This window comes from Drosophila kikkawai, chromosome 2R (genome assembly GCF_030179895.1).
Source record: "Drosophila kikkawai strain 14028-0561.14 chromosome 2R, DkikHiC1v2, whole genome shotgun sequence".
In the NCBI taxonomy this organism is placed as follows: domain Eukaryota; kingdom Metazoa; phylum Arthropoda; class Insecta; order Diptera; family Drosophilidae; genus Drosophila; species Drosophila kikkawai.
In genome coordinates, this window is record NC_091729.1 from 25,938,377 (window position 1) to 25,962,009 (window position 23,633).

General features: G+C 40.6%; 1 protein-coding gene across 1 annotated transcript in view; it reads right to left on the reverse strand.

The window, feature by feature from the left end:
- side-V (sidestep V) overlaps positions 1-23,633 on the reverse strand; it is a 46,047-nt gene that overhangs the window by 4,975 nt on the left and 17,439 nt on the right. The window contains exons 3-11 of the mRNA XM_017163451.3: positions 9,486-9,621; positions 6,066-6,274; positions 5,718-5,962; positions 3,699-3,771; positions 2,689-2,840; positions 2,423-2,630; positions 2,230-2,360; positions 1,906-2,059; positions 860-1,600 (exon numbers count right to left, since the gene is read on the reverse strand). Of these exons, the coding sequence (XP_017018940.1) occupies positions 860-1,600; positions 1,906-2,059; positions 2,230-2,360; positions 2,423-2,630; positions 2,689-2,840; positions 3,699-3,771; positions 5,718-5,962; positions 6,066-6,274; positions 9,486-9,621 (2,049 nt within the window). The remainder of the gene's footprint in view (positions 1-859; positions 1,601-1,905; positions 2,060-2,229; positions 2,361-2,422; positions 2,631-2,688; positions 2,841-3,698; positions 3,772-5,717; positions 5,963-6,065; positions 6,275-9,485; positions 9,622-23,633) is intronic.

A 23,633-nucleotide genomic window follows, 5' to 3' on the forward strand; every position in this document is an offset into this window, starting at 1 on the left:
AAAATTTTCCGCTTTTCCGCTGGTTTTTGGGCCATGGCCAGCGGCGTAGCTTTTATAAATAAATGATGTACCCTGGCAATTTATTGCATTTGATTATCAGATTATCGTGGGCCGCACACACAGACTGCTGTAGAAGTAGTTGCTGCAACAGCAACAGCAGCAGCAGTAGCATCAAGCAAACATGCCGTTGGCGATGGTAAACATGGCTTTTATTGCTGTCAGGGACAAAACTGGACGGACTCTTAACCCCTTGACAACCGTTGGACAGGCGCTGCATCGCGTTAAATTGCCACCTGGCACAGGTTGAGGGGCGAGGCAGCTCCGCACAAATGTAAATAACGAGCCGAGATTCACTCTCCGGCAGCCGTACGTGCTGCGTGCAACAATTATCTACTGACCAGGAGCAGGAGGCGGACGCGGACGCAGTGCGAGCATCCAAATAGAGTAAACATGTTGGCCACGCTCTCTCGATGTGAAATTAATTAAATTTTTCCACGAATACTCTTTGGGATGTGGGGCTTCTTAGCTTTTGAGGGACTTTCGAGATGCCTTTATGGGGGCCTTGGGAATTTAATTAGATTTTTAAAAGAGGTTCCCTAGGCTTTGGTTTTCTGCTCGATTTGGGACTTTAAATATTTTTTAAACATTTAAAAAAAACCAAATACCATGCTTCTAAAACAAATTCTGATCCCTTTCATAGTCTTCAGGCTCTCTTATTCATTTTGTAATAGAAATTTTACCCAAAAAGTGTATTTAAAACTCTCTTCTACTATTTTTCCGATGACTTCCTGATTTCAACCGGCTCTCGGAAGAAGCTTGCTTTATCTCGCGTCTACGCTTGGACGGACTGAAAACTCACCTGCCGGCTGGATGTGATACCAGCAGGGCTGGCTGTGGCCCATCGGACTGCTGGCCACGCAGGAAATGGCGCCGAAGGACTCGTAGCTATCCACGTGATAGCTGTACACGTTGTTCAGCGGCGGAGCGGCGGTGGTGGTCGGGGGCGTGACCACTCCGCCACGATGATGCTGCTGCTTGTGCAGGGCCGAGAGTCTCTTGCGCTCCGCCAGCTGGATAGCGGCGGAGGACAGGGAGGAGGATGGGTGATGCGTGTCCGAGATGGAGCCACCGGACTGGAGATGCTGTTGGTTCTGTTGCTGGGACGGCTGTTTCCGTTGCAACTGCTTGTTGATCTCCACGTGGTTCTTGTGCACCATATTGGAGTAGACCATTTGGGTGTAGGGCAGCTCCTCCTCGTTCTCCGCCTCCTCCTCCTCGCCATAGTACTCGTCCTCGTCCTCGAACCTCACGGCCGCCATGCGTCCGTGTCGTCCGTGAAGCAGGCGCTGCTGCATTCCGTGCGAGTGCTTCCGCTTGCTCCGCTGATAATATCCGTTCGGAGTCGAGTCCAGACCGGAGGCCAGCATCATCGGAACAGCTCCCAGTTGGGGCAGCTCGATGAGGCTCTCCAGTGAGTTGTTGAAGTGCCACTTGTAATTTAGATTATCGAGTGGATTGGCGTCCACCTCGCAGGTGATGTTGATTGTCTGCTTGAGCGCGGCACGTATAATCGTCGATTCCGACTTGCAAACGGGAGGATCTGGGGGTGGGAATACACGGGGAGAAATATATAAAACAAATTTTATATAAAATAATATTTGCTAGTATTTTTTTAGGTATTTAAAGAAGAGATCACTTTAAAAACTTCATTTATACTCTTAAAAATCTTCTCTTCTCTTCTGTATCTCTTTTAGGAATCTCTTTTTAGGAATCTTAATTTTTAGTCAAAAAATTTAAATTTGTATACTATTTTTTCTCGCTGTGCACTGTTCAAGTGCAAAAGTTAAGTGAGTTGTGGGTTGCAAAGTTAAGGTGGACGGTGGGTGGTTTGTGGGTGGCACTTACACTTCACATCCAAGTAGACTTCGTTGCTGGACACACTGCCCTGCAGGTTGGTGGCCCTGCAGAAGTACTGGCCGTGCGAGGATTTCGAAATTCCCTGCAGGACGAGCGTCTGGTTGGAGATGATGATGCCGCGGGAGGAATGCAGCTGCTTGTCCTGTGTAAAGGGAAAATAAATATTATTCAATTAGTGGTTGTTGTGGGTGTTGAGGTTTTGCTGTGCTCTGTAATTTAATTAGAGGAAATTGTTGGGGGGGAAACATGGTATTTAAGTTAACTTTTTAAATGTTTTCTTTTTTCTGATATTTGTATAATTATAACACTCACACTGTGGTACCACTCTACGCGAGTTATTCCCGGATTGGCCTTCACATCGCACTCCAGGTAGACATCGGAGCCCTTGAGCAGATTATTCGGATCGAGGGGAGCTCCCAGATTCAGGTTGACAATGGGTGCATCTGCGGTAAATGTAAACTCTTATAATTCGAGCTTGACCCTCTTGATTTCAAGTAGTCCTTACGTGTCACATTCAGCACTCGAGAGTCCTTGAGATGCAGTCCAGTGTGTCCATTGCCCATGGTGGTCATCACCGTGGTGTGACCCTCGTGGAGCTGCTGGGAAGTAATGCCAGCATTCAGGGAAATGGAGCAGACCACCTGCCTTTCGTTATCCTCGGGCACGGGTATTAGCATTAGCTCCGATATGGTTGTATTGCCATCGGAAGATGTCTAAAGATTTTGATAAATATTTTATAAGGATTTCTTTTAGTATTATCTTAGGACTTACGGATGCTGTGGCCCCTTTCACGGGCTGTCCTGCCTTCGACCACATTATGATGGGCGGCGGACGAGCTCCTATGGCGGTGCAGGTCACATGAGTCCTTGTTCCTGCCACTACAGCGTGATTCAGTCCTTGCAGGAGCAGACTGAGAGGGGGAACTGTTGGGGGAAATAGCCACAGTTTTTGTTAGATTTTTATCTATCTTATTTCGGGTTCTATTAAGGGTAATTGCTAAGCGTTTCTAATTCTTATTAGTCAGGGTTTCTTACTTAATAATATAAATCTTAAGTTGATTGATATGAAAACATCTAATTATAATGACTTCTTTTATATTAAAATTAAGTCATAAAGGCATTAGAAAAACTGCTGACTAAAGGCTTTAATTTTAAGTTTCCCAAACTATTTTCTTGTTTAAAAATTCACATTTCAAAAATTCCTTTAATGGCTTTCACCTTAACCCTTTTATTATTCACTAGTTACTCGGCTTAACCCATTATGGTGTGTCCTGTCAAGGCTATACACTGATTATCATTGCCATATTCAGTTATTCAGGCAGAAGGACACCGCGCAAATTCCGCTGGTAAATTCTCTCGCTTCTCGTCTCTCGTCTCTCTCACGGCTGTCGCTTAATTTCCTGCACATCTATAGCCCAACCTTTATGGAAATGTTCATTATTTATGACACATTTTATTATGCCCATCACTGGATATATGCCATATAGCCCGCTGCCCCACTCGGGGGACCCACAATGCGATTAGCATAGCCACCCAGAGGCCCCGCCGCATAACCATAAATGCAGGGATGTGGATAAATATGCGAGCATTCGTGGTCGGTTGTGTGTGTCCTTGCGGCGGAATGACAAAACTTTAATTACATTAATTTCCATGAAAATGTCACGCCCACAAAACAATAATCCCAGAGCCACCACCCCGAAAACTGACCTTCAACTCTGGCCCACAGAATTGTGTGTATAATATTTTCGCTTTGCATTAAATGGAAATCCAGGAGGTACTTACGATTCATGTCGAGGATAACTTTCTTGGTCAGAGCCGGAACCACATGGCCATTGGTGGCCTGGCAGGTGTACATCTGAGAGGAGTAAAAGAAGAAAACAATAATGAAACCCAATGATTTATGCTCATTACAATAATTGCCCTCTTACTAATAATAATAAAATATGGAGCCAATATCGATGATAAATCAACCTGCTCAACATTTAATTTTAATTGCGGGAAATGTGTATCGAGCACGCAACAGCAACAGCAACACAGGACTAATCAATTATGCTTTTGGCCGAAGCACAAAGTGAAAAGCACAAAGCACAAAGAGTTCAAGAGGTTGGCTAGCTGCAAGTATAGTATATCGAATATCATAAATTCCCCTGCTGCTGCCCCCAGGTAATGTGATACTCCTCCTTGGGTCTTCGGACATTTTATTATTGTCGTCGCCTGGCAATAAAAATATTTGCATAACTTTTGGGTTCGCCGCACAGCGCAGGCCAGTCTCGTTTCGATTGGAAAATTAGGTCATAAATTTCTATTCGGTTACACAACGATATCTAGGTCTATATAGGGTCAGTTAGGCGGTCCCGGGAGTAGTTCTTTGGGTCTCTGGGAGACGTGTTTATTATGGCATCGAACGGTTTTCCAAACTATTGAATTTAAATCGATTTAAAAACCACACGCTCTTTAATTTTATTCTCTCTAGTATTTTTTTTTTTAAAGCTTTTATTAAAGATTAAATTATTTTTATTTGCTATTCTGGTTTTTGCTGCCGCTTTGTGATGCAGAAATTTACCCATTAACTGTTGGCGTTAATTAGGTCATTAAAAAGTTTATTTTTTTAGGTTTAATAAGATTATTAAACTACTTTTTATTAAAGTATATGGTTAATTTGCTGTTTCAGGGGTTTATTTGCCTTTATTCACACATTTTTTATATTAAATAAATTTGCTTTCATAACTCTTTCCCCAGTTCAAGTTATTTATTGCTTTTAAGCCATATTTTGACTGCTGTAATCATGGATTTTCCGCTTAAATATAACCAATTTTTCACCCTAATCTCTTTTCTATGATATCTTCTATGATTTTTCCTGCCCTAACATATTCTCTCTGCAGTTTAAGCTAATAACTTTTGGTATTACACGAACAGCGCTCAAGTGATTCCACTCAAGCCATTCTTTCATAACACAAAAGCGACCTGACCCGACCGCCGGCTCACAATTTGTTCTGTGGCCAAAGAGGTTTGAGGGGGGGCTATAAGCTGGGCGGAAACCGACGGGATCTGAATGGCGGGATTAACGCTGCCTAACAATAATGTTCATTACACGGGCCAAAGAAAAATCGGCTTAGAATCAACAACAGAACACAGAGAGCGCATAAGAGCATCGCATTGCTGCTTGCTGGAGGGGAATTCTCGGGGGGATTGAGGAGTAGGATTCCCTGCGGGGGTAGGGTAGGGAGAGTAAACCACCATCACCAGAACCACCCAGGGAACAATTCCCAATGCAGGCGGTTGCATTTGATTTCCATTATGGCCCATTGTACGGGGCGCTGTCATTAACGGCGGGATGGAGAGGCCCACAGACCAAAAGCTGCCCTTTTGTGGCCGAAAATAAATGGCCAACTGGCAGTCAAGAGGTGAGAGCGGTGAAAGCTGTGCTGTTAGCTTGGCTTTATTCTAGCTGGAAAAAGATAGCTTAAACTGGGTTTTTCAGATAGAAAACTGAAGAGTTTTTAAGGTAAAATTTAAATACTTTGGGTTTTCAGAGAGCCTTTTCTTCCCAGTCCTCTTTAAATATTTTCAACGAACTTGTAACTTTTAAGTTTCCAAATATGTAGCTTATTTTTCTCCTTATTTCCTTTTTTTCTGACAACACTGACCAAAAACCAGTGGAGATAGCATTGGTATTGTACTAGAAGATGCTTTGTCCGATGGTCGTAAATAAGGCTTACGATATTGGGAGCAAGCCTCGCCCCCTTCCCTTTCCTTCCCTTTCCTGTCCCATTCCGAAAATAGCCATAGCTGATGACTTACCGTTAGGAGATCCTTCCGCTGGATGTTTTTCAGTCGCAGGATATTGCGAACGGAGCCATCGGGCAGGACCTGGAAGGAGTCGTCGATCAGGGCATGCTCACGCCACCAGGAAACCCTTGGCGGTGGCACTCCGCCGCTGGACAGGCAGGTCAGGTCAATGCTGTCGCCCTCTAAATAGGGTCCTGCGGTCTGGTCACGTATCTCGGCACCATGATGGTCCATGATGATTAGCTTGGTGGGGGGAACTAGAGGGGAAAATGGGGTTACAAAATATTTATAAATATTTTTGGAGCTTGGGAAACTTGTAGGCTTATTCTTAATTGTTTTTTTAAAGCGTTTTTTACTCACCCAGCACTGTCACATTGATGCGCCAATTACGAGTTGGTGACTTGTGGAAATCCACACGACACTTGTAAAGACCCGCATCGTTGGTCTGAATATTCTTGATCCTCAGGGCAGGCGGTGTGCCATCGTAGTGGAAGTGAGCCTTCTTGTTGAAGACACTCTCATCTGCCCAGGGAACGGCCTGGGTCAGAGGGCGATTCCTGGCATCGAAACTGTAATTTAAGAGGAAAGTCAATAAAGTTACTAGAGTTAGGAGAACACATAACTTAAGCACTCTATTAAAGGCGCTAGCTACCTATAAATAAAAACCCCAACTCTGCATTTAATTGCACATAAAAATTAAACATTTTGACACGATTCCGCCATCAAAACCACCGCCTGCCTGACAGGCAGACACCTTCAATTACCCTCGATAAGGCAAATGGCGTTAACCTGGTTCATTGATTTTATTGTTCAAACAATTGAGAGACAACATCGACTGACCAAGGGGAATGTGTGTCAAATCCCGGGAATCCATACACTAAAAGTGGAATACCTAATTAGCTGCTCCCTCACTCCTCCCTTAGGGTCAGAACTATAGATAGAACTTGGATTTTTATTGTTATTGCCAAACGCTTTTTTGTTCTTTATTTTATGGCCTTTGTCCAATGCATTTTGACAAAGTGCCCGGCATTAAATGTCAACAAAGAACTAAAGCTTTGCCCCCTAAAAAGAGATCTATAATTCGTAAAATGCATTTTCAGAACTTTTGATTTCCATTTGGCTTTCACTTTTGGTTGCTTTTAATTTTTAAATTTTTTAGCATTTTTAAATGGTCCACAATTTAAATTGGTTTCGTCTCTTGGCGTATTTTAATTTGATTTCTCTTGTTGTTGTTCAGTTCTTTGTTTTTTGCTGAATTTTTGCTATTTATGTTAATGGCGGCCACGCCCATTCGGCGCCCACAAAAGCATGTTTTTCCTTTTACATTTTATAGTTCACTTCAATTAATTAATTGATCAATTTAGCCCTGGCTGCGTTTCCCTTTTGGGCTTAAGCGGATTCCCATTTTATTTCTGTATTTCCTTGATTTCGTATTTTGTTTTTATTTCTCTTTTTGTTTTCCAAGTGAATTAAATTTTTTGTTTTTCCTGTGGCACTTTTAAGTAGCTTTAAAGAGCCCACAAAAACATTTTAATTTCGCTTTTTCGAGCGATAAAAAGCACATGGAGGCATTTTTCTTTTTTATTTCTCCTTCGGCTGTGAGTTATGGGAAAAATCTGTGCTGATCTATAAAAGTGAAACCGAGTTTAGTGTTTCAAAAGGAAAAGTTTGGCTAAAATTAGCCTAGGGATTATGGGAAAATAATGTTTCTTTAGATATAAATGTAACAAGAAGTGATTCCAAATTAAACTCTGCTTAGTTACATGAGGAAAAACTTTTGTCAGACATAATTATTGCCTCAAATAGATCATAGGCCCCACTTTACACTTCACATGATTTATCATTTAAGCAAAAACACTCGAAGGAAAGAGAGAAGCCAAAGCCCAAAGATCGAGAGTAAGTGGCACAAGATGGATGGGATATTTGTTAATGGATTTTAAACATAATTAAATTATGTAGAGAAGTAGAGAAGCGAGTGAGTGAGTGAGAGCTGGAGGGGCACACGAGGTTATCCATGGGTTATCCCTGGCTTATCCATGGCAATTGGAAAACAAATTTCTCATGCAATTAATCTCTCTCGACCTTTTGCCAGCCTTTTGGCCATATTGAAATTTCCAGGCACGCCAAGAAGCAGCACGAGCACGAGAAGAAAGCGGAAAATTTATGAAGTGTGGGAAAAGCAAATTAAAATTGATGGAAAACAATAAAGAAATGCGGGCCAGGGCGAGGAGGAAGAGGGCGAGATATCTGCATAAACCTCAACTTTATGTGGTCATAAAAAGTGCTCCTCCTCCACCGACTGGTAATTGCATTCGAGGGCACACTGTACTGGCCACACAGCGAACTCTGACACTTTGGCTTGACATCATCGATTCAGAGGAACGAATTTAATGGAAAATAAAATAAAATTCAATTTCTGGTCTACTGCGCATCTGTCTACTTGAGACTCCACTCGACTTCACCTGCCACCAGCCTCGCTTTGCCCAGAACTTGACTTTTCCTGGGAAAAAAATTGCAAAAAAAAAGTAGAGGGGAAAAAAGTAAAGTGAGTTGCCAACGAGCGACCTTTGAACCGAATTGCTGCTGCCAATCAGTCAGTCTCTATATGGTTGGGGCACATACATATATATATTATATATATATATCTATAGATATTTTTCCTATCTGCCAGAACCGCCCACAGCTTCCCCCTTGCTATTACTGGCGACATTTCCTGGCACACTGCCTCACAAAATGTGTTTTTTTTTTATTCCGTACTTTGTCCTGATGATGAGCTTGTTAAAAATTGTTAAGGTTCCAGTTAAGCACTGGGAGAAATAACTAGGTAAAATGGGAAAATGCAAAAAGGAAAATTCAAGGGAAAATTGAATACATTTTTGAGCAATAAATAAATTACCTAAAATATTTATACATTTAAAAAGTTTAACATATTATTTTTAAAAATTTTAATTAGTTTTTAAACTGAAAAAAAAAGAATGAATAATAATTTCTCTTGCTAGAAACTAAAATTCCCAACGAGTTCTAGTCTCCACTTGGTGATATTTTACATTTTATTTCATTTTCCTTTAATCATATAATTTTTTGAAGTGACTGTGAGAGTATTTTACCTTAACCCCACCCACAAAAATCCCAGGACACCCCCCCTTTTCTCCCACCTTACCAAAAGCACGTAGGTTCTTCTGTGTAAGTAATGTTTATATCGTCAAATTCAACATAAATGCCTCACGTTAATAGAATTTATAATGAGCCAAAGCCAGCGCCTACTTCGTGTGCGTGTGCCCCTCTCTCGTCCCTTGGAAATTCAAGACTGGAAGCTTCTTCATAATTGGCTGGCATTCCCCTCGGAATCGAAATCAAATTCATTTTGGGTCTTTGGCTAATGCCAAAATATATCAGAGAGACGGCAAAAAAAAAAAGGAAAAAAGAAAATTATTAAGAGAATTTCATTTAGCTGACACTTTAGCGAAGCGTCACTGTGAAACAATCCCCGGGGAGGTGCTGGAGGGAAATGACTTAAATACATATATATACGGGGAATTTTCTAAGCCTCAAAAATGGATGATGTTGCGAAAGTTAAATGCGAAGATGATGGGGAAGGTTTAAGAAACAGATTTAAAGAAAAGTTAAGTATGTGGAAAATGTAAGAAATGGTATGGAAAGAGTAAAGAATATGCGAGAAAAGTCTATAATATAATTAATTCAAGAACATTGGTGGCTAGGAAAGTGGTATTTAACCTAGATAAATCTTAAGTATATTTTATTTATAATTCTTAAACTTACGTGTAGATGGGCTTTACGCTTCCCTCCCGATACCAAATGACCAGTTGCACTTTATCGGCAATCTGTGTGCCCGGCAAAAGATCACAGGGCAGAGCCACCTCCGATCCCACAGCAGTGAGAACCTCTGATAAGGGTCCTGGAAATACACATAAATATTTAAATTATTAGGGGGGGTTGGAAAGTACTAAAATATTTAAATTATTCAGGTCTGAGAGGAGCGCGGGCATGTATTATGCATTCAATATGGCCTTCAGGTATCGGGCTAGCCAGTAGCTTCTGCGGTTTTCCCTTAATTGAAATATGTGAACTCTGACCTGGCCCTATCGCCGCCCCATCTTATCCCGCTCCTTTGTGTGTGGTTGTTGCGCGACATAACTATAAATTGACTGACAGCTTGATTTCCCTTTGATGATAAAGCCCGCTCGCTGAAAGGGTTCGAGGGAGCTCGAACTCAAGTTGAACTGTGCTGCCAGTTCCACCACCTCCATTGTGCGGATTCCGACATGGAGACATCATCATCATCATCACCGACGCAGCGCAGCGAGTGGCGCCTCTGACCAGCCACGTTTCACCGTGGTTCCGAGCAGTTTTGGGGCTCAACCCGAGGCAACGGCGACATCGATTCGATGGCACCGCGCTGTGCGTGCCGCCGCCCAGAGGGGGGTTATGTTATATACGGGCTAAGGCGCTGGGCGGGAGCGGCAAGAGTGAGCTTCAATTAGTCGTTGCCCTTTTGGAGATGGTTTCGTGACACGAAGGGCGATATTTTGGCACTTGAAAGATGATTAAGGGTCGCGAGAGTTATTTCTAGTTGTATACCAAATTTCAACTCGATGGGAAAAGGATTTGCAGAGCAGGAGTTTAGTTTCTCTTTAATGAAGCAGAGACTCAAAAATAACTAACAATAATAATGTATTCTCTCTATAGAGACAATCATTTTGAAGATATATAATTTTAATAGATCTAATAATCCCAATCTTCAACACTCCTCTCTAATTCTGGGTGTTGGCTTGAGGGCCCCCCGCGAACAACTTTAACTTGGTTGTTGATTGGTATGTGTATTTGGTATTATCAAAAGGCATTGTAATTATACAAATTATATTTTCCATATTTTGTATTGCAACACCAACAAAAAAAACAAGAAATAAAAACAAAAACAACAGTAATATCATTAAAGGGCGTGTCGTACGTGCCTCTATGTGAGGCCCTCTTTCCCCTCTGCCATAAATGGGGAGCCCCCGCCGATGAACGTTGACTGCCTTTCCAAATATTAATCAATATTTATCTAGATTAGCTATGTATGTACCTCCCCCCCGGCGGGGGCGGAGTGCCTCTTCCTGTTTATTTGAACTGAAATTCAATTATTTTAATGCATTCTTATTCGATTAATGGGCATTTTATAATGATTGGTAATGGAGTTTTTTCTATTTGTATATTTTTGGCAGAGAGGAAATTAGGCGTTACACATATGGGTTAGCCCTCAGGGAGTTTTGATGGAATTTAAATGGAAATTTAATTAAAAAGGGAGGTAGGAATTATGTTTTACATTTTACATTTCAAATGAAATATATTTCAAATAATCAATTAAAGTTCTATTTACTTTGGTAAATGATTAAATTGTTTTGTAATTGATTGTAAACTTTGAACTATGCCAGCAAAGTAATAAATTTTCCTAATTAGTTTCTCTGCTTTGGAGTTTCCCAATTCCAGAATATTCATATAACCGAAAAATCGTTTCCCATCAGTCCGTCTGCTTGGCATTTCCGGATTTCCGAGCCCCATAAGTAACATTTGCCATTAGGCAATCCGAAATCCTCTCTCGCCCTATCCATCTATCGATATGCATAAACACACTCAAATAAATTAGGGGCCACCACATGTGTGTGAGAAGGAGGAGGTGATGGCCCGAGGCGCCACAAAAATTAAATAAAAATTGAAGCAATTGGTAATCGGATGAATGATATAATTCATTGAGGCCAAATGCAATTTGTTATGGCACCGAAATGGAATGGAATTTGTATTTGGGTCAACAGATCAAAGTGATTAGGCCTTACAGCTACAGATACGAATACATATAGTTGGGAGTAGAAGAGTTCAATTGCTAATTGCAGTGTGTTCACACACTCGGAAGTGGGGAATGACTCTGAACTTTTGCAATACATTTTCCGATCTCTGATGCTACGCTTCGTTGTCTCTGAAAAGATTTATTGTTCGACTGGGGGGACACATATTGACGGAGTGATCGCCAGGGAGTGCATTTCAGTGTCTCTTTTTTCCTTCTATTTTTATTATGGGCTCTTGGGCAAAATATTTTGACAAATTTCCGTTGGATCCGTCGGACATTTGGCTGCTAATGGTGCGTGCCACAAATTTCCCGCATCGTGTATTCTATAATTAAGCGGATCGGATCGGATCCAGAGCAAGATGTTACTCGTTCCGCGTCCCATGTTGTCGCCTCATAATTGTGCCACTTTAAGTGGGCGTCAACATGAGATGGCCAAGTTGTAGGCCTCGAAAAAAAAACACACGCATCTCTTAACTAATTCTTGTTTCTCCTTGGATCCCCTCGATTTATGAAATGTGAGGAAGAGCCCCCCAGAAATTCATTCAGGTTTTCTTGGAATATGGTTTCGTGTGTCATATTCTCCGAAATCCACACAATAAAATATTAAAACTCCTGTGATGCCGCGAGGGAATTACCCTTTTTCCCATATTTTCCATCAGTTCACAGTTCAAGTCACAAAATCAAATTTATGAAGGGAATAAAATCTTGTTTTTGATTATAAAAAAAGCGGATTACAAGGGCGATTCTCTGAGAGAGGTTACTTGAAAAGATATAAATAAATATTTAGAAATATAAAGTAAGGTTGCATATATTTAAATTAAAGTTTAAAGCTCTCTTAAATTCTTAAATAAAGCCTTTAGGATTTATTTTCTCTATGGTTAGAATTTCAACTAAATAAATCAAACCAAAATAAAGTTATTCAGTTTGTTGAAGATTTATAGAAACACAAAACTTCCATTTGAAGGGGGAAAATTCTCTAAAAGCATTGCAGTTTTCTCTCTCTTTGAGAGTTTTAACCAAAAATTGGTTTAGAAAATTCAATAAAACTGGAAAATATATAGATAAATATTCACAAAAAATTCCACAAGTCTAAATTAAAATTTAAGCTCTCTTAAAACCCGAAATAAAGGCTTCAAGAATTTATTTTCTCCACAGAAACCATTTCAACTAAATAAACCAAAACCATAAATTGAACAAAAGAAAGTTCTTTAGATACCCAAAGATTTATAGAAACACAAAACTTCCATTTGAGGGGGGGAAAAATGCACTGCACTGCATTTCCAGTTGCATCCCCGGGAGCGGAAATCCATCAAGGCAGAGCCATTCGCTAAGCTCATTTAGAACTTTTGTGAAAACAAACAAAAAGACCAGAACAGGCCGGGCCCGGACCCAGGCAATTATCCAGTCAATCAGTCATGCATTTAGAGCCCCCCATTCATCTCGGTTATTTATTTATTTATTTGTTTGCCTGCAACTGTGAAAATATTTTGACAATCGCCTCAAGTGATCCGCGATCTCTATGGCTCTCTAGCTCTCTGGCAATCCGACTGGGCGCCCTGTCGATGAGGTAATTATTCAGATCATTTGTATATGGCCCAGCGCCGCGGGTGCTCCTCTCAAGCCCTTGGAGAAGAACTCAGTGTGGGATTATTCTTTGAAGCTTTTTCTTGGCGCCAAACAAAACACGAGAAGAATAACAAATGGAAGAACAGCCATACTGCTGCCAGGAAATAAATCAAATTAGAAATGTTTATGTTGCTTTCTTCCGAAAGATACCGAGGGGCTACAAAGTGGGAAACTTGACTGGATTCCTCTGCAACACCTGAACACCCAAAAGCCAAGAAACAATTGCTGACGACAAATTGCCAATGGCTCAAACGACGTCATCAAACAGCAGCAACGATTGTCGTAAAATGTTTCTTTGACTGGGACTCCCTTTTATTTCTATATTTTCAGCATAACAACGGCAACAAAGTGGGGTTCCCCTTTCCCGCCGATACTTCTGCCCTTAACCTGCACGTGACCAATGACAATTTGCGATCCACTGTCCATTTATGACCCCCGCCGCCACTCGTTGTTGTCGACGTTGATTTGAGCTTTAATATTTCCTGCAGGCGCCGCCATCAAAATGTCGTAGGCGGAAGTTGGAATGGCTAAGGGGGCCGATGATGGTCGTAATGCCAATAATACGATTGCCGATTGGAGGAAGTGGGAGGCCCAAGGAGGAGCGAGTGACAGGCTCACCTAAATGAAGTCCAAAATTAGCTGAAAGTCAACTTGCCGACTTCTAATAAAGTTCTTTTGTTATTTCCACTGCCGGGGAAGTTGTAAAATATGGAAAATACACACTCGTTAGACCCTCGTCGTCGTTGCCTTCTGAGTTATTTTATTTGATTTTCATTAGATTGACTTTCGGTTCTGGCCCTTGGCGAATTATTATTATTATGCATGAGCCAACATCAAGATGGCCTGTCTTCCTCTGGGGTATTTTTCAATTGAAAAGCAGGGAGAGATACTTTTGGGGGATATGCCCAAATATTGATGATATTGTAGGATAAAAAGGGCAGCCTGGCCTGCCATAAGTGAGGTCAAGTTTTGTGGTGTTTGAGTGCGAGGTCAAGGTTGAAATTGTTAGGGGAAACTTTGTGTGGGCTTGAGAGGGTTTATTTGGGATAAGTTTAAGTTGGTTTAGGTTCTGCTGTGTTGGGCTTTCCAAGGGATTTGTAAAGTACAATTGGAATTGTTAAAACTTGCTTTAAACAGACTTTAAGTTTAAGTCAATCTCCTTTCCACATTCCAAAAATCTACCCTCTCCCAGAAACTTTTAACTTGGTGCCACCAAATAGCGTGTCTGACCCACATCATCCATCCAATCCACCTTCACATCCAGCCATCCGGTTCGTTCCGTCCGTCCAGCTGTCCAACGCCTGCCAAGCGCATAACCTTACAGGTAATTCTCTAAATTAATATTTATACAAACCCACCTACAGCCTAAACCTGCCTGGTGTTGTTTCGGGGGAAAGGTAACTTAGCTTAACTATTTTCTTTCACAATCTTGGTTGGAAAATCTCGCGCTCTCTCGTTGCATTTGTGGCAGCCAAAACTAATTTTATGATGGATTACTTGGCTGGGTAGGGGGATCCTCGTATATATTAAGCCCTTAAAGCCACCCACCACCAATGAAGGGCACTGAGAGAAATAGTGTTCTTATAAAATTTGTGTAATAAACAATTTGAAGATCTCTTTTGGGTACTTTTGGGGCAAGACTTTATTACATTTAATATTTATTTTCAAAGTTATTTCCTATATTTTTCTAATATATTTTATAGTGTATTTTAGAGCCCCTCGACTGTCGCCAGTACCAGAGGTTCAACTTATCGCCTTTGCCGGCTGTCCATCAAATGCAGCGCTCCTCCCTCACCTTCTTCCTCCACGGTTATCAACCCTCACCACCTCCTGACCACTAATAGAACCTCAAAGTGCATTTGCCTTTGTTGACATTTGTAAAATGCAAACAGAACACGCAAAGGCGATAGACAGATAGTCCGTCTGGAATTGTTCGGATAGAGATACGGATACCCGTAGCCGTAGACGTAGTCTCAATGCTCCGTGGCCATCACTCAAAGTGATTAGATCGTCGTCGAGCGGGGTAATCGAGTGTAGCGCATGAGATACACGGTTGGACTGAAGGTTGGATGGATAGATAGATTCCGATTATGTGGGGAGCTTCAATTGGGGTTCCTTTCTCGATTTTATTGCCTCGCGGACGAGGGGGGAGGTTTTTGGGAATGCCAATAGGAGTTCTAGTCGAAGTTGTCTGTGTATTTACGATATTGACACTAGAAATCGTGACTTTTCCATAATGAACGGGATTTACACGTGTTTATGGCAGGTCATAAATGGTTCGACACCTCGAAGAAGGGAATTCCCTTCACCCATAACGCCCATCATGGCCCTTGGCCCTGCTCCTCCTTCCTGTCGGTAATTTCCTTTTGTAGTCGATGCTTGAATGAAAATATTATTCAAGCTCTCGGAGCACTCTAAAGCACTTTTGAAAGAAGCATTAATGCGTTCTATTAAGTTCTTGGCAGACTACTAGTATTATTTCTAAAGTATATCTCTGCTTATCGCATTATTTTTCCAAGTGCAACTCCTTTTTCTCGGCAAAAAGAGAACCTTTCAGACTGCATTAAGCTGCCGGGGAGGAGCTGAAAAGTTCTACCCAGAAAACACCTGCTCTTTCACCTTTGACAAAGCTCAGACAATCAGAGTGCTTAAGTGCTGTGCTCTGCTACCCAAACAAATGAGACATCGTTTCAACTTTCGCCGAAAGTTTTCGCTTTAAGTCCAAGTCCCCTCGAAGGCGAGAGTGCACCCACTTGGGCGTGGGAGCCATGAGAACCTAATCGTGGTGGGACATGAAATTCATGCCGCATCGAATTACCTATCCTAGACCGAACAAGAAGAAGATATTATGCAAAATAATATATAATTTTGATAGCACCCAATTTGAGCCTGTCATAACAAGGACCGACCTCCTTCGACTCCCTCGGCCGACAGCCTGAAAAATCGATATATGTAAAAAATGTTTGCATGACTTTAGGAAATTTAGCAAACTTTTTTTTTTCCTTTTCCTTTGTTTTCCTTTTCTGGTGTTCCCTTTTGTGTGGAGGGAAGCTTCATTGATATGAAAAATATCTTTTAAATGCAATAAACCAACGAGAAAACGATGGCAGCGATATGGTGTGAGGGGGGATAAGGGCAGTTTAGGAAAAACAAGACTCATAAAATTAATATGATATAATAAAGAAAAATTTGCAAGCTGCCAAAAGCATAACGATTGATTCTGAATTATAGCCCAGGGGAAACGACAACCAAAAAAAAAACTTGGTTGAGAAACATACAGTTGTGGTAAGCAAGCCTAATGGGAATAATATTGGGGCAAAAGGTGTTTTTTTTTTAAGAAAGATATATCTTAAATTGGGTTAAGGTAGTTCATTTTTGGATAATGCAATTATGGATATTTTTGTCTTGAAGGGAAACTAGATAAATTTGAAGTTTAAACGTCTTCTAAGAATGTGTAGGATGTAACCTTTATCTTCTTTTTAAATTTAAATATATTAAATTATTAGTAATATGTGTTTTTATTGTATGGTTCTATATTCTCAACCTCAACTGTAACTTGAGGGTACTTATGTCGAGAGGAACCTCTGCTGGAGGAGCCGAAATCAAATCGAATAAATAACACGCAGCCACACAGACGAGAGAACCCCCCAAGAAAAAAAGAGAAAAGAAACAGCGGCAACCCAAATATGTTCGACAATCAATGGCAGCCCGAAAAAAAAAAAATATAAAGAAAAAACTTTCGATGCCGCAAGGAATTTTCCAAGGGATTAGGGGAACAGAGCTGGGCGAGGGTGCGGTTTGGCGGCGGCAGCCACTTGCTCTCCATGCTCCACATGCAGCGAAATTAATCATGGCATTGTTCGGCGCTTTTCAAAATAATAAATACTTCAGCGCGACTATAAAATAAATTACTCAAAATCATTTCATTTCATTTTCGTTTCACTAACGCAACAAGAGAATAGAATAGCAGGGAAGGGAAATGGGAAATGGGAAATGGGACTCAAGCGACATGAAAAGGGGAATGGGTATTGAATGCGGAATGGCATGTGGATGTGGATTCTAAATCTACGCACTGGATCATGACAATATCAGGGGGTGGATCAAGGGACAGTTTTAACTTTTCGGTGTCGGTTTCGGTTTCCTTTCTGGCCTTCCCTTCCCTCGCACGTGTCAACTTCAAAAAACGTTAGGAAATGCCAGGGGAATTTGTTGATCATTAATAACGTGGCACAGAAACATTTTGGCCACTTAGGGAGCCATGAATGGGGCGGGGCCACGGCGGCTGGCTCCCAGACAGTTGTCAGCGTCAAAGAAATAATAAAAATGCCCATGGCAAAAATTAATCACAGCTCCAAAAGAGCGAAACGAAAATTGTAACAAAAATGCGTTTAGTTACGACAAAAAAAACAATGCAGAGAAAGAAAATTATAAGTAATATTAAAATTTAAATAAATAAGAAACAAAAATATAAATGTAATACCTAATAAACTCCTAAATTATATTTATTTTTATATTTTTAATATTTATTTTATTATACAGTTTAAGTATGCTTGATTTTTTCTCTTTAATAATTATTTTTCTCCACTTAAAGCTTTAGCAATTTATCCGAAATTGAAACTAAATTCATGTGCATATTTTTTTAAATTTTTATTTCACTTTTTTACACTCCAGACTCGTCCTAAAAAACAGAATGAAACGAAAACTGGAACAGCAATATTCGTTCTCCCATTTTTTGCTTTTCTGGCTGCTTTTATTATTTTTGTTTTCGTTGCATTTTTTTTTGTTTTCATTTCGGCGTCGCAGCCACTTCCGCCCAAAACTTTTAGCTTTTGTTTCCCTTAGTTATTTTTTCTATTTGGCTGCAGCAGGGAATTGTTTTTGGGCAATGCATTGCAATGGGAATATTTATATGTCAGCGCCCAGACTCGACTCGCTGCTCTCCCTCTGTGTTTGCTACCCAAAATATTGCCTGCCTCTTGCCTTCTTTTTTTAATTTGGAGCGAAATGTCAAAAAGCTACAGCAAATTAAGTAAACAAACTATAAAAGCAGATTATAAAGCCCCATAAACATAAACAAGAGCGCCGAGGGCTCCATCTCCAGATATGCAAATCAGGGGAAAACGGAAAACTAACTTGAACCGTTGATAACTTCATTAACAAATTGGATCTGAGAGATGGAACGAATTAAAAGCAGGGGAGTCAGTCCAGTCCAGCTAATTTGTTAATTATTCGTAAATATTCATGGCTAGTTTTTTCTCGATGCGAGAAAAACACTTTAAAAGGCGTCTCATAAATTTCATCGGCCCTCCCGCGGATGTTTACAAATTAAATTACTTGTTAAATTTATATATTCGCCGTTGAGTTGGATATATTTATTATACAAAGGGAAAACAAAGCTCGATCTAAATAAACATTTAGCATATTTTTTATAAAGACCTATAAAAGTCTTTATTTTAAGTTATTTTGTTCGTGTTAAAAATAAATGCACTTCCCTGATTTATACATTTTTTTCTAGCTTTGAATTTATTTATTACCCCTCCCAGTCTTTCAACTGACTTCTCTTTGAGATAATCCACAAATCAATCGGTTTTCCGGGGAATATTTATGGGCCGAGTGCCTCTAATTTGTAAATCTCAAACCCATCTCGCACAACAAACACACACGACGCACGACAGATAATTTGTCAGATAATAGCTCATCTATCAGTTTTGTGACAAGATTGATGGCTAGATAATGCGATTGATAAATCTCCATTATTTTTCAGCATCCTTTCTCTCCATTTTCCCCCGAGTTAATTTCGAGGAAAAGCGAGTGCAAGGAGAAGGACGACTTCCACTTCCACTTCGACTTTTCTCTTGAGAGACAATGATTTGATTTTGGCCATGTCACTTGCCATGTCATCATCATCCCCCTGGAGAGGTGATTTCTTTCCTGATTTTTCCACACGCCCACCATTTATCATGGGAAAAAAAAACCGTGCACAGGGAGAAATAAGGCAGGGAATGAAGTTTTAGGGATATTATTAAATCAAAAATAAATTATAATATACATAAGAAATTGTAAATATTAATCCCTAATTTTTATATGGAGATTTTTAGGAAAATTAAAGCTTAAAAATATCATAACTAAGTCAAAAACGCATCAAATTCAATTCGGAAAGCGTTTATATGCTAGTTTTTTCTAGCTTAACAAATCTGCATATTAAATTAAAAAATTTTAAAAATCCAAATTTTTGCCAATTTTAATGATGTAACCCCTTATAAAATTGTGGAAAAATTTCAAAAAAATTTTTTCTTTCTCATATGTCTAGAAAGACTCGCCTGTTGATGCTGATCAAGAATATATATGATTTATAGGGTCGGAAATGGCTCCTTTGTTGCCTTACTAGCTTCTGACTGAAATTATAGTACCCACCAGATCTATAAAAATAGTCAGAAATCCGTTAAAATTTGTATCTGAATCTCAGCTAAACATCTTACACATTTTCCTCAGTGTATAGCTGCCACCAACTAAGTAAGTGAAACTCATACAATGAAGGCTCTCCCTCTCATATGAGGGCTAGGAGGAAAAATGTTGCTGGCAATAAAAGTGTCCATTGATTGGCATCATCCGTCGGTCGGTCCGTCCGTCGGATGGAATTCTAACCCAATCACCTCGCTTCCAAGTCACTCACAGCTCGCATTGTGATGGAGATGAGGTGACAGTTACTTCCCATTCAAGGTGTGATCGTTAAATTGTAGCCACAAGCCACGGGGAAAAAATATAAAATAAAACCCCTTTCGAATTGATTTCAGATCAAATTTGTTGGAAACGTTTAAAGTTTAACGAGCGGCCCTTAAAGTATTGGATTTCGATAAATAACTACCAGGGGGTTTATCTCTTGACAAGGTAAGGGGAGGGCTAATCTATTTTTGGTTAAGAATTTCCCGCGTCTTGGCTTTATTTTGAACAAACACAAAACACAGCTCAAATGAATTATTCCCCTGGGGGACATAATAACCCCTGATTACAGGGTATTCCTGTGACAAGTGCCTTCTAGCTACCCCCGCAATTACATTAAAAATTTACGAGAGAGCAAACCCAATTAATTTCCTTCCCAAATTTCTAAAAATTCAGTGTCCCGTGTCATGTAATTTTCTTCAAATTACGGAATCACCAAGGAGGAGCATACTATAAATCGATCAAAGGGATTACTATTGATTTCCCTGCACAGTACAGACAGGATATTCCTGCTCCCTTTACTTATGCTCTGTCTCTATCTACTTTAGAGCCACTCCTGCCGGCTGCTTTATAAAAATAGTTGAAAGCATTTCCCCCCCAAAAAAAAAGGGCAAAGACACTAACATAATAATACACAACAAATAAGAAAAACAACATCAAAGCGAACAAAAACACACACACACACATTTACAATCTCGGCGGAAAATCGCTTATGCAGGAAGCACTTTTCTTGGTGGCTCAGATTCTCCACGAGGAAACCTCTTATCCTAACCCTAGCGCTGCTACTATACATTTTTTTCCCTGCCACCGAGTGTTTTTGTGTGTGGGAACGTGATTTCAGCATAATTCCGTATATCAGCGCACAAATGGAGCATGCCACACGTTCCTCCTCGAGGGAGGAGGAGGGGAAAAGGCGCAGGAAGGACACTCGAAGCGAAGCCACAGTCACGGCCAGGGGCTCAAAGAAAGGACATCCCGCAGAACACTCGCTGGGAGATATAGAAAACCAGACTAGCTGCACTTTTCCCAGTCTGGCCTCCTTTCTCCGCAGGTCAAGTATTTTATAAACGAAAGCCGGAAATTTTGCTGGAAATCTCCACACAAATATGGATGGCCAGGCGGCGGTAGCGGCAAAGGCTCAAAACGTCAAGAGTGTTGAAAAAATATAAACTCGATGAAAAGGCCGACGAAAAAAAAAACACTTTGAGTGATTTGTATGTGAAGCATACATATATGGAGATGGCAAAAGGTTGGATCAAAAAGTTGTTGAATGTTGAAAGGTTTCTTTAAAAATATAAATTTAAAAGGGGGAAATTCATATGGGAAGTTAAATTAATTAATTTTAAATATATCCGTATATTGTAGGAATTTTAAATCAATTAATTGGGATCACAAAATCTTATTTTATGCCCATGGATATGTTCTCCACTCCCTCTTCCACGCTTTGCCTGCCATGCACAAGCAGTAGCGGAAGATATAAATTCTTATTTTAGCTGCTTTTAGGGAGAACTTAGTAATTAAGAACTTGGAACTTGTAGTTAGGTGTTTCTTCCTTCATCTATACACTTCTCTTCATTTAAACTAAAACCTAAAACATGTTCTACCTTCCCCAAAAACTCCAGTTACCACCCTCGCTCGACCGTGTTGCGGTCAGAACTAAAAACGAAGCGAAATCCATTGATTCATTGAGTGCCAATTTACAAATCGAAAAGGCAGCCGCTGCTGCCATTGCACAAACAGCAATCTCAAGCGAAATCGGAATGGCAATGGGCAGGGTGAATCGAAATCGGAGCACAAACACACACACACACACGTACGGAAATTGAGAAGGGAGGTGCAGAAGTAATGGGGGTTGGATGGGGGTCCAGGATCGAGGGCTCTCCTGTACAAGGGAAAAACATGAAAATCGAGCGCTTTAATATTTTGAGCCCATTGATTTTTGAGCTGCGCTGCTCTGCCACCCGCTGGCACCGCTCCGAATGCATACTTCCTCCGCATATGTACACATGTGTGTTTGCTTAAAACGTTTCCCAGTTTCCCTAGGATTTTCCATACAGAAAATTTTCATTCATTCATTCATTCACCACCGCCGCCGTCGCCGCTGCGGGTGAGTAATTTTTCAAGTATTTTCCATGTTTTCCCAACAGTGTCTGCCCTGCTCTGTGTCCTGTGTGTGTGTGCTTAGCTCCTGCCGAGGGTCGGCGGGTCCTCTGCCAATATTCACAAAAATCAAAGATTAAAATGAGCAGCGGAGCAGGGATTCCGCCCCTGGTGATAGGATAGATAGCACAGAAGGACCTCTTCTTATTTGCAGGAGCGCTTAGCCCCGGGTCAGGGTTTCGGTTTCGGGTTCTCGGGATCGGTTTTGATTTCGTCACCAGATGCTGCACCATTTTTACACAAATTATTGTACAAATATTTGACTTTCAAAAAAGAGACGACACAAAAAAACAATATAAAAAGACAAAAACAAAAGCTGAAAGCGCTACACATTTATTGAATTAATGGATTATTCCTGCGTCAAAACAGCTGCGACCTCTTCACGATTTGCTTTTTTTATTTGTCACTTTCCCCCCTCAGAGGGGATTATTATTCAAAGCATTTTCCGACCTTTTTTTATTGAACGGCATGGAAATTGAAGCCAAAGCCAAAGCCAATGCATTTAATTATTCCATTTTCTGTTTAATTCGGCTAATCAAAGCCAACGAGGAGGAGTCCCATTTCCTCTGGACAGGGTGGAAAATCAATTTCATTTTAAATAAAAATGGGAAAACCTTTGATTGAAGACCCCTTATGACAGGCCCTGACCACAGAGCTTGACCTGAAAGACTGAAAGTTTTCAGATTGTTTATAAACTTTTTGATTGAGTGGCATAAATATAAACTGAAAGTAAAGGGGAAATACTTTGTTATAGAGTGTGGAAAAGGGTTTTTAGAACTCTCACAGATACAAAAATCTTCCTTAGAGAGTTCTTACTACACCTTTTCAACTAGATATTTCTCTGTGAAATCCATATCAAACTAATTCAATGAAATCCCCTGTGTTTCTTGTATCATTACCCCTTCAAATTAAACCCAACTTCTGGCCTATTCCTTCCATTTTAGCACCCTTCTATAAACGACGCCCCTGACCCCACTGCAGCAGTTAAGCGGCATACCGTTTGCATGTTCAAATTACATTGAAATCCGAGGAAAAAAAGGGCCGCCGCAATCACAAAGCAGCACAAAAACCATTTCACAATTTTCTGTTCCAATTGGCCAAAACACACTCACACACATTCACAAAGTGAGGGTTTTTGGCCATTTGTAGGCTTGCCTTTAGTCGGGGGTTATTTTTTTATGGGCCACATGAATTTCAGTTGTGGCCACACAAGAGAAAGACCATGTGTGTGTGTGTGTGTTCCACAATTTGGCCAAAAAGTTGAACATTAAAATGCACTTGTTAACAAGTAATTTGTTGGGAATGGCAGATATTTGCTTATCGCAGCCATGAAATCAGTTTTGGCCAACTGAGAGAGAGAGAGAAAAAAGGTTGAATATTTGATTAGACATAGCCTCGTTAGGGCCATGAACCCTTACTTCCTGTGTGGGAAATACTAACTACACACTCGAGGGGGTTGGAAAAATAGAGCTCTCTATGAGAACAAGTGCATCCACTTACAATTAAGATTGTAATCACTTTGAATGGTGTTATAAATAAGTCAAAAACCTATGGGCAAGGGGGGGGGGGGGGGGGGG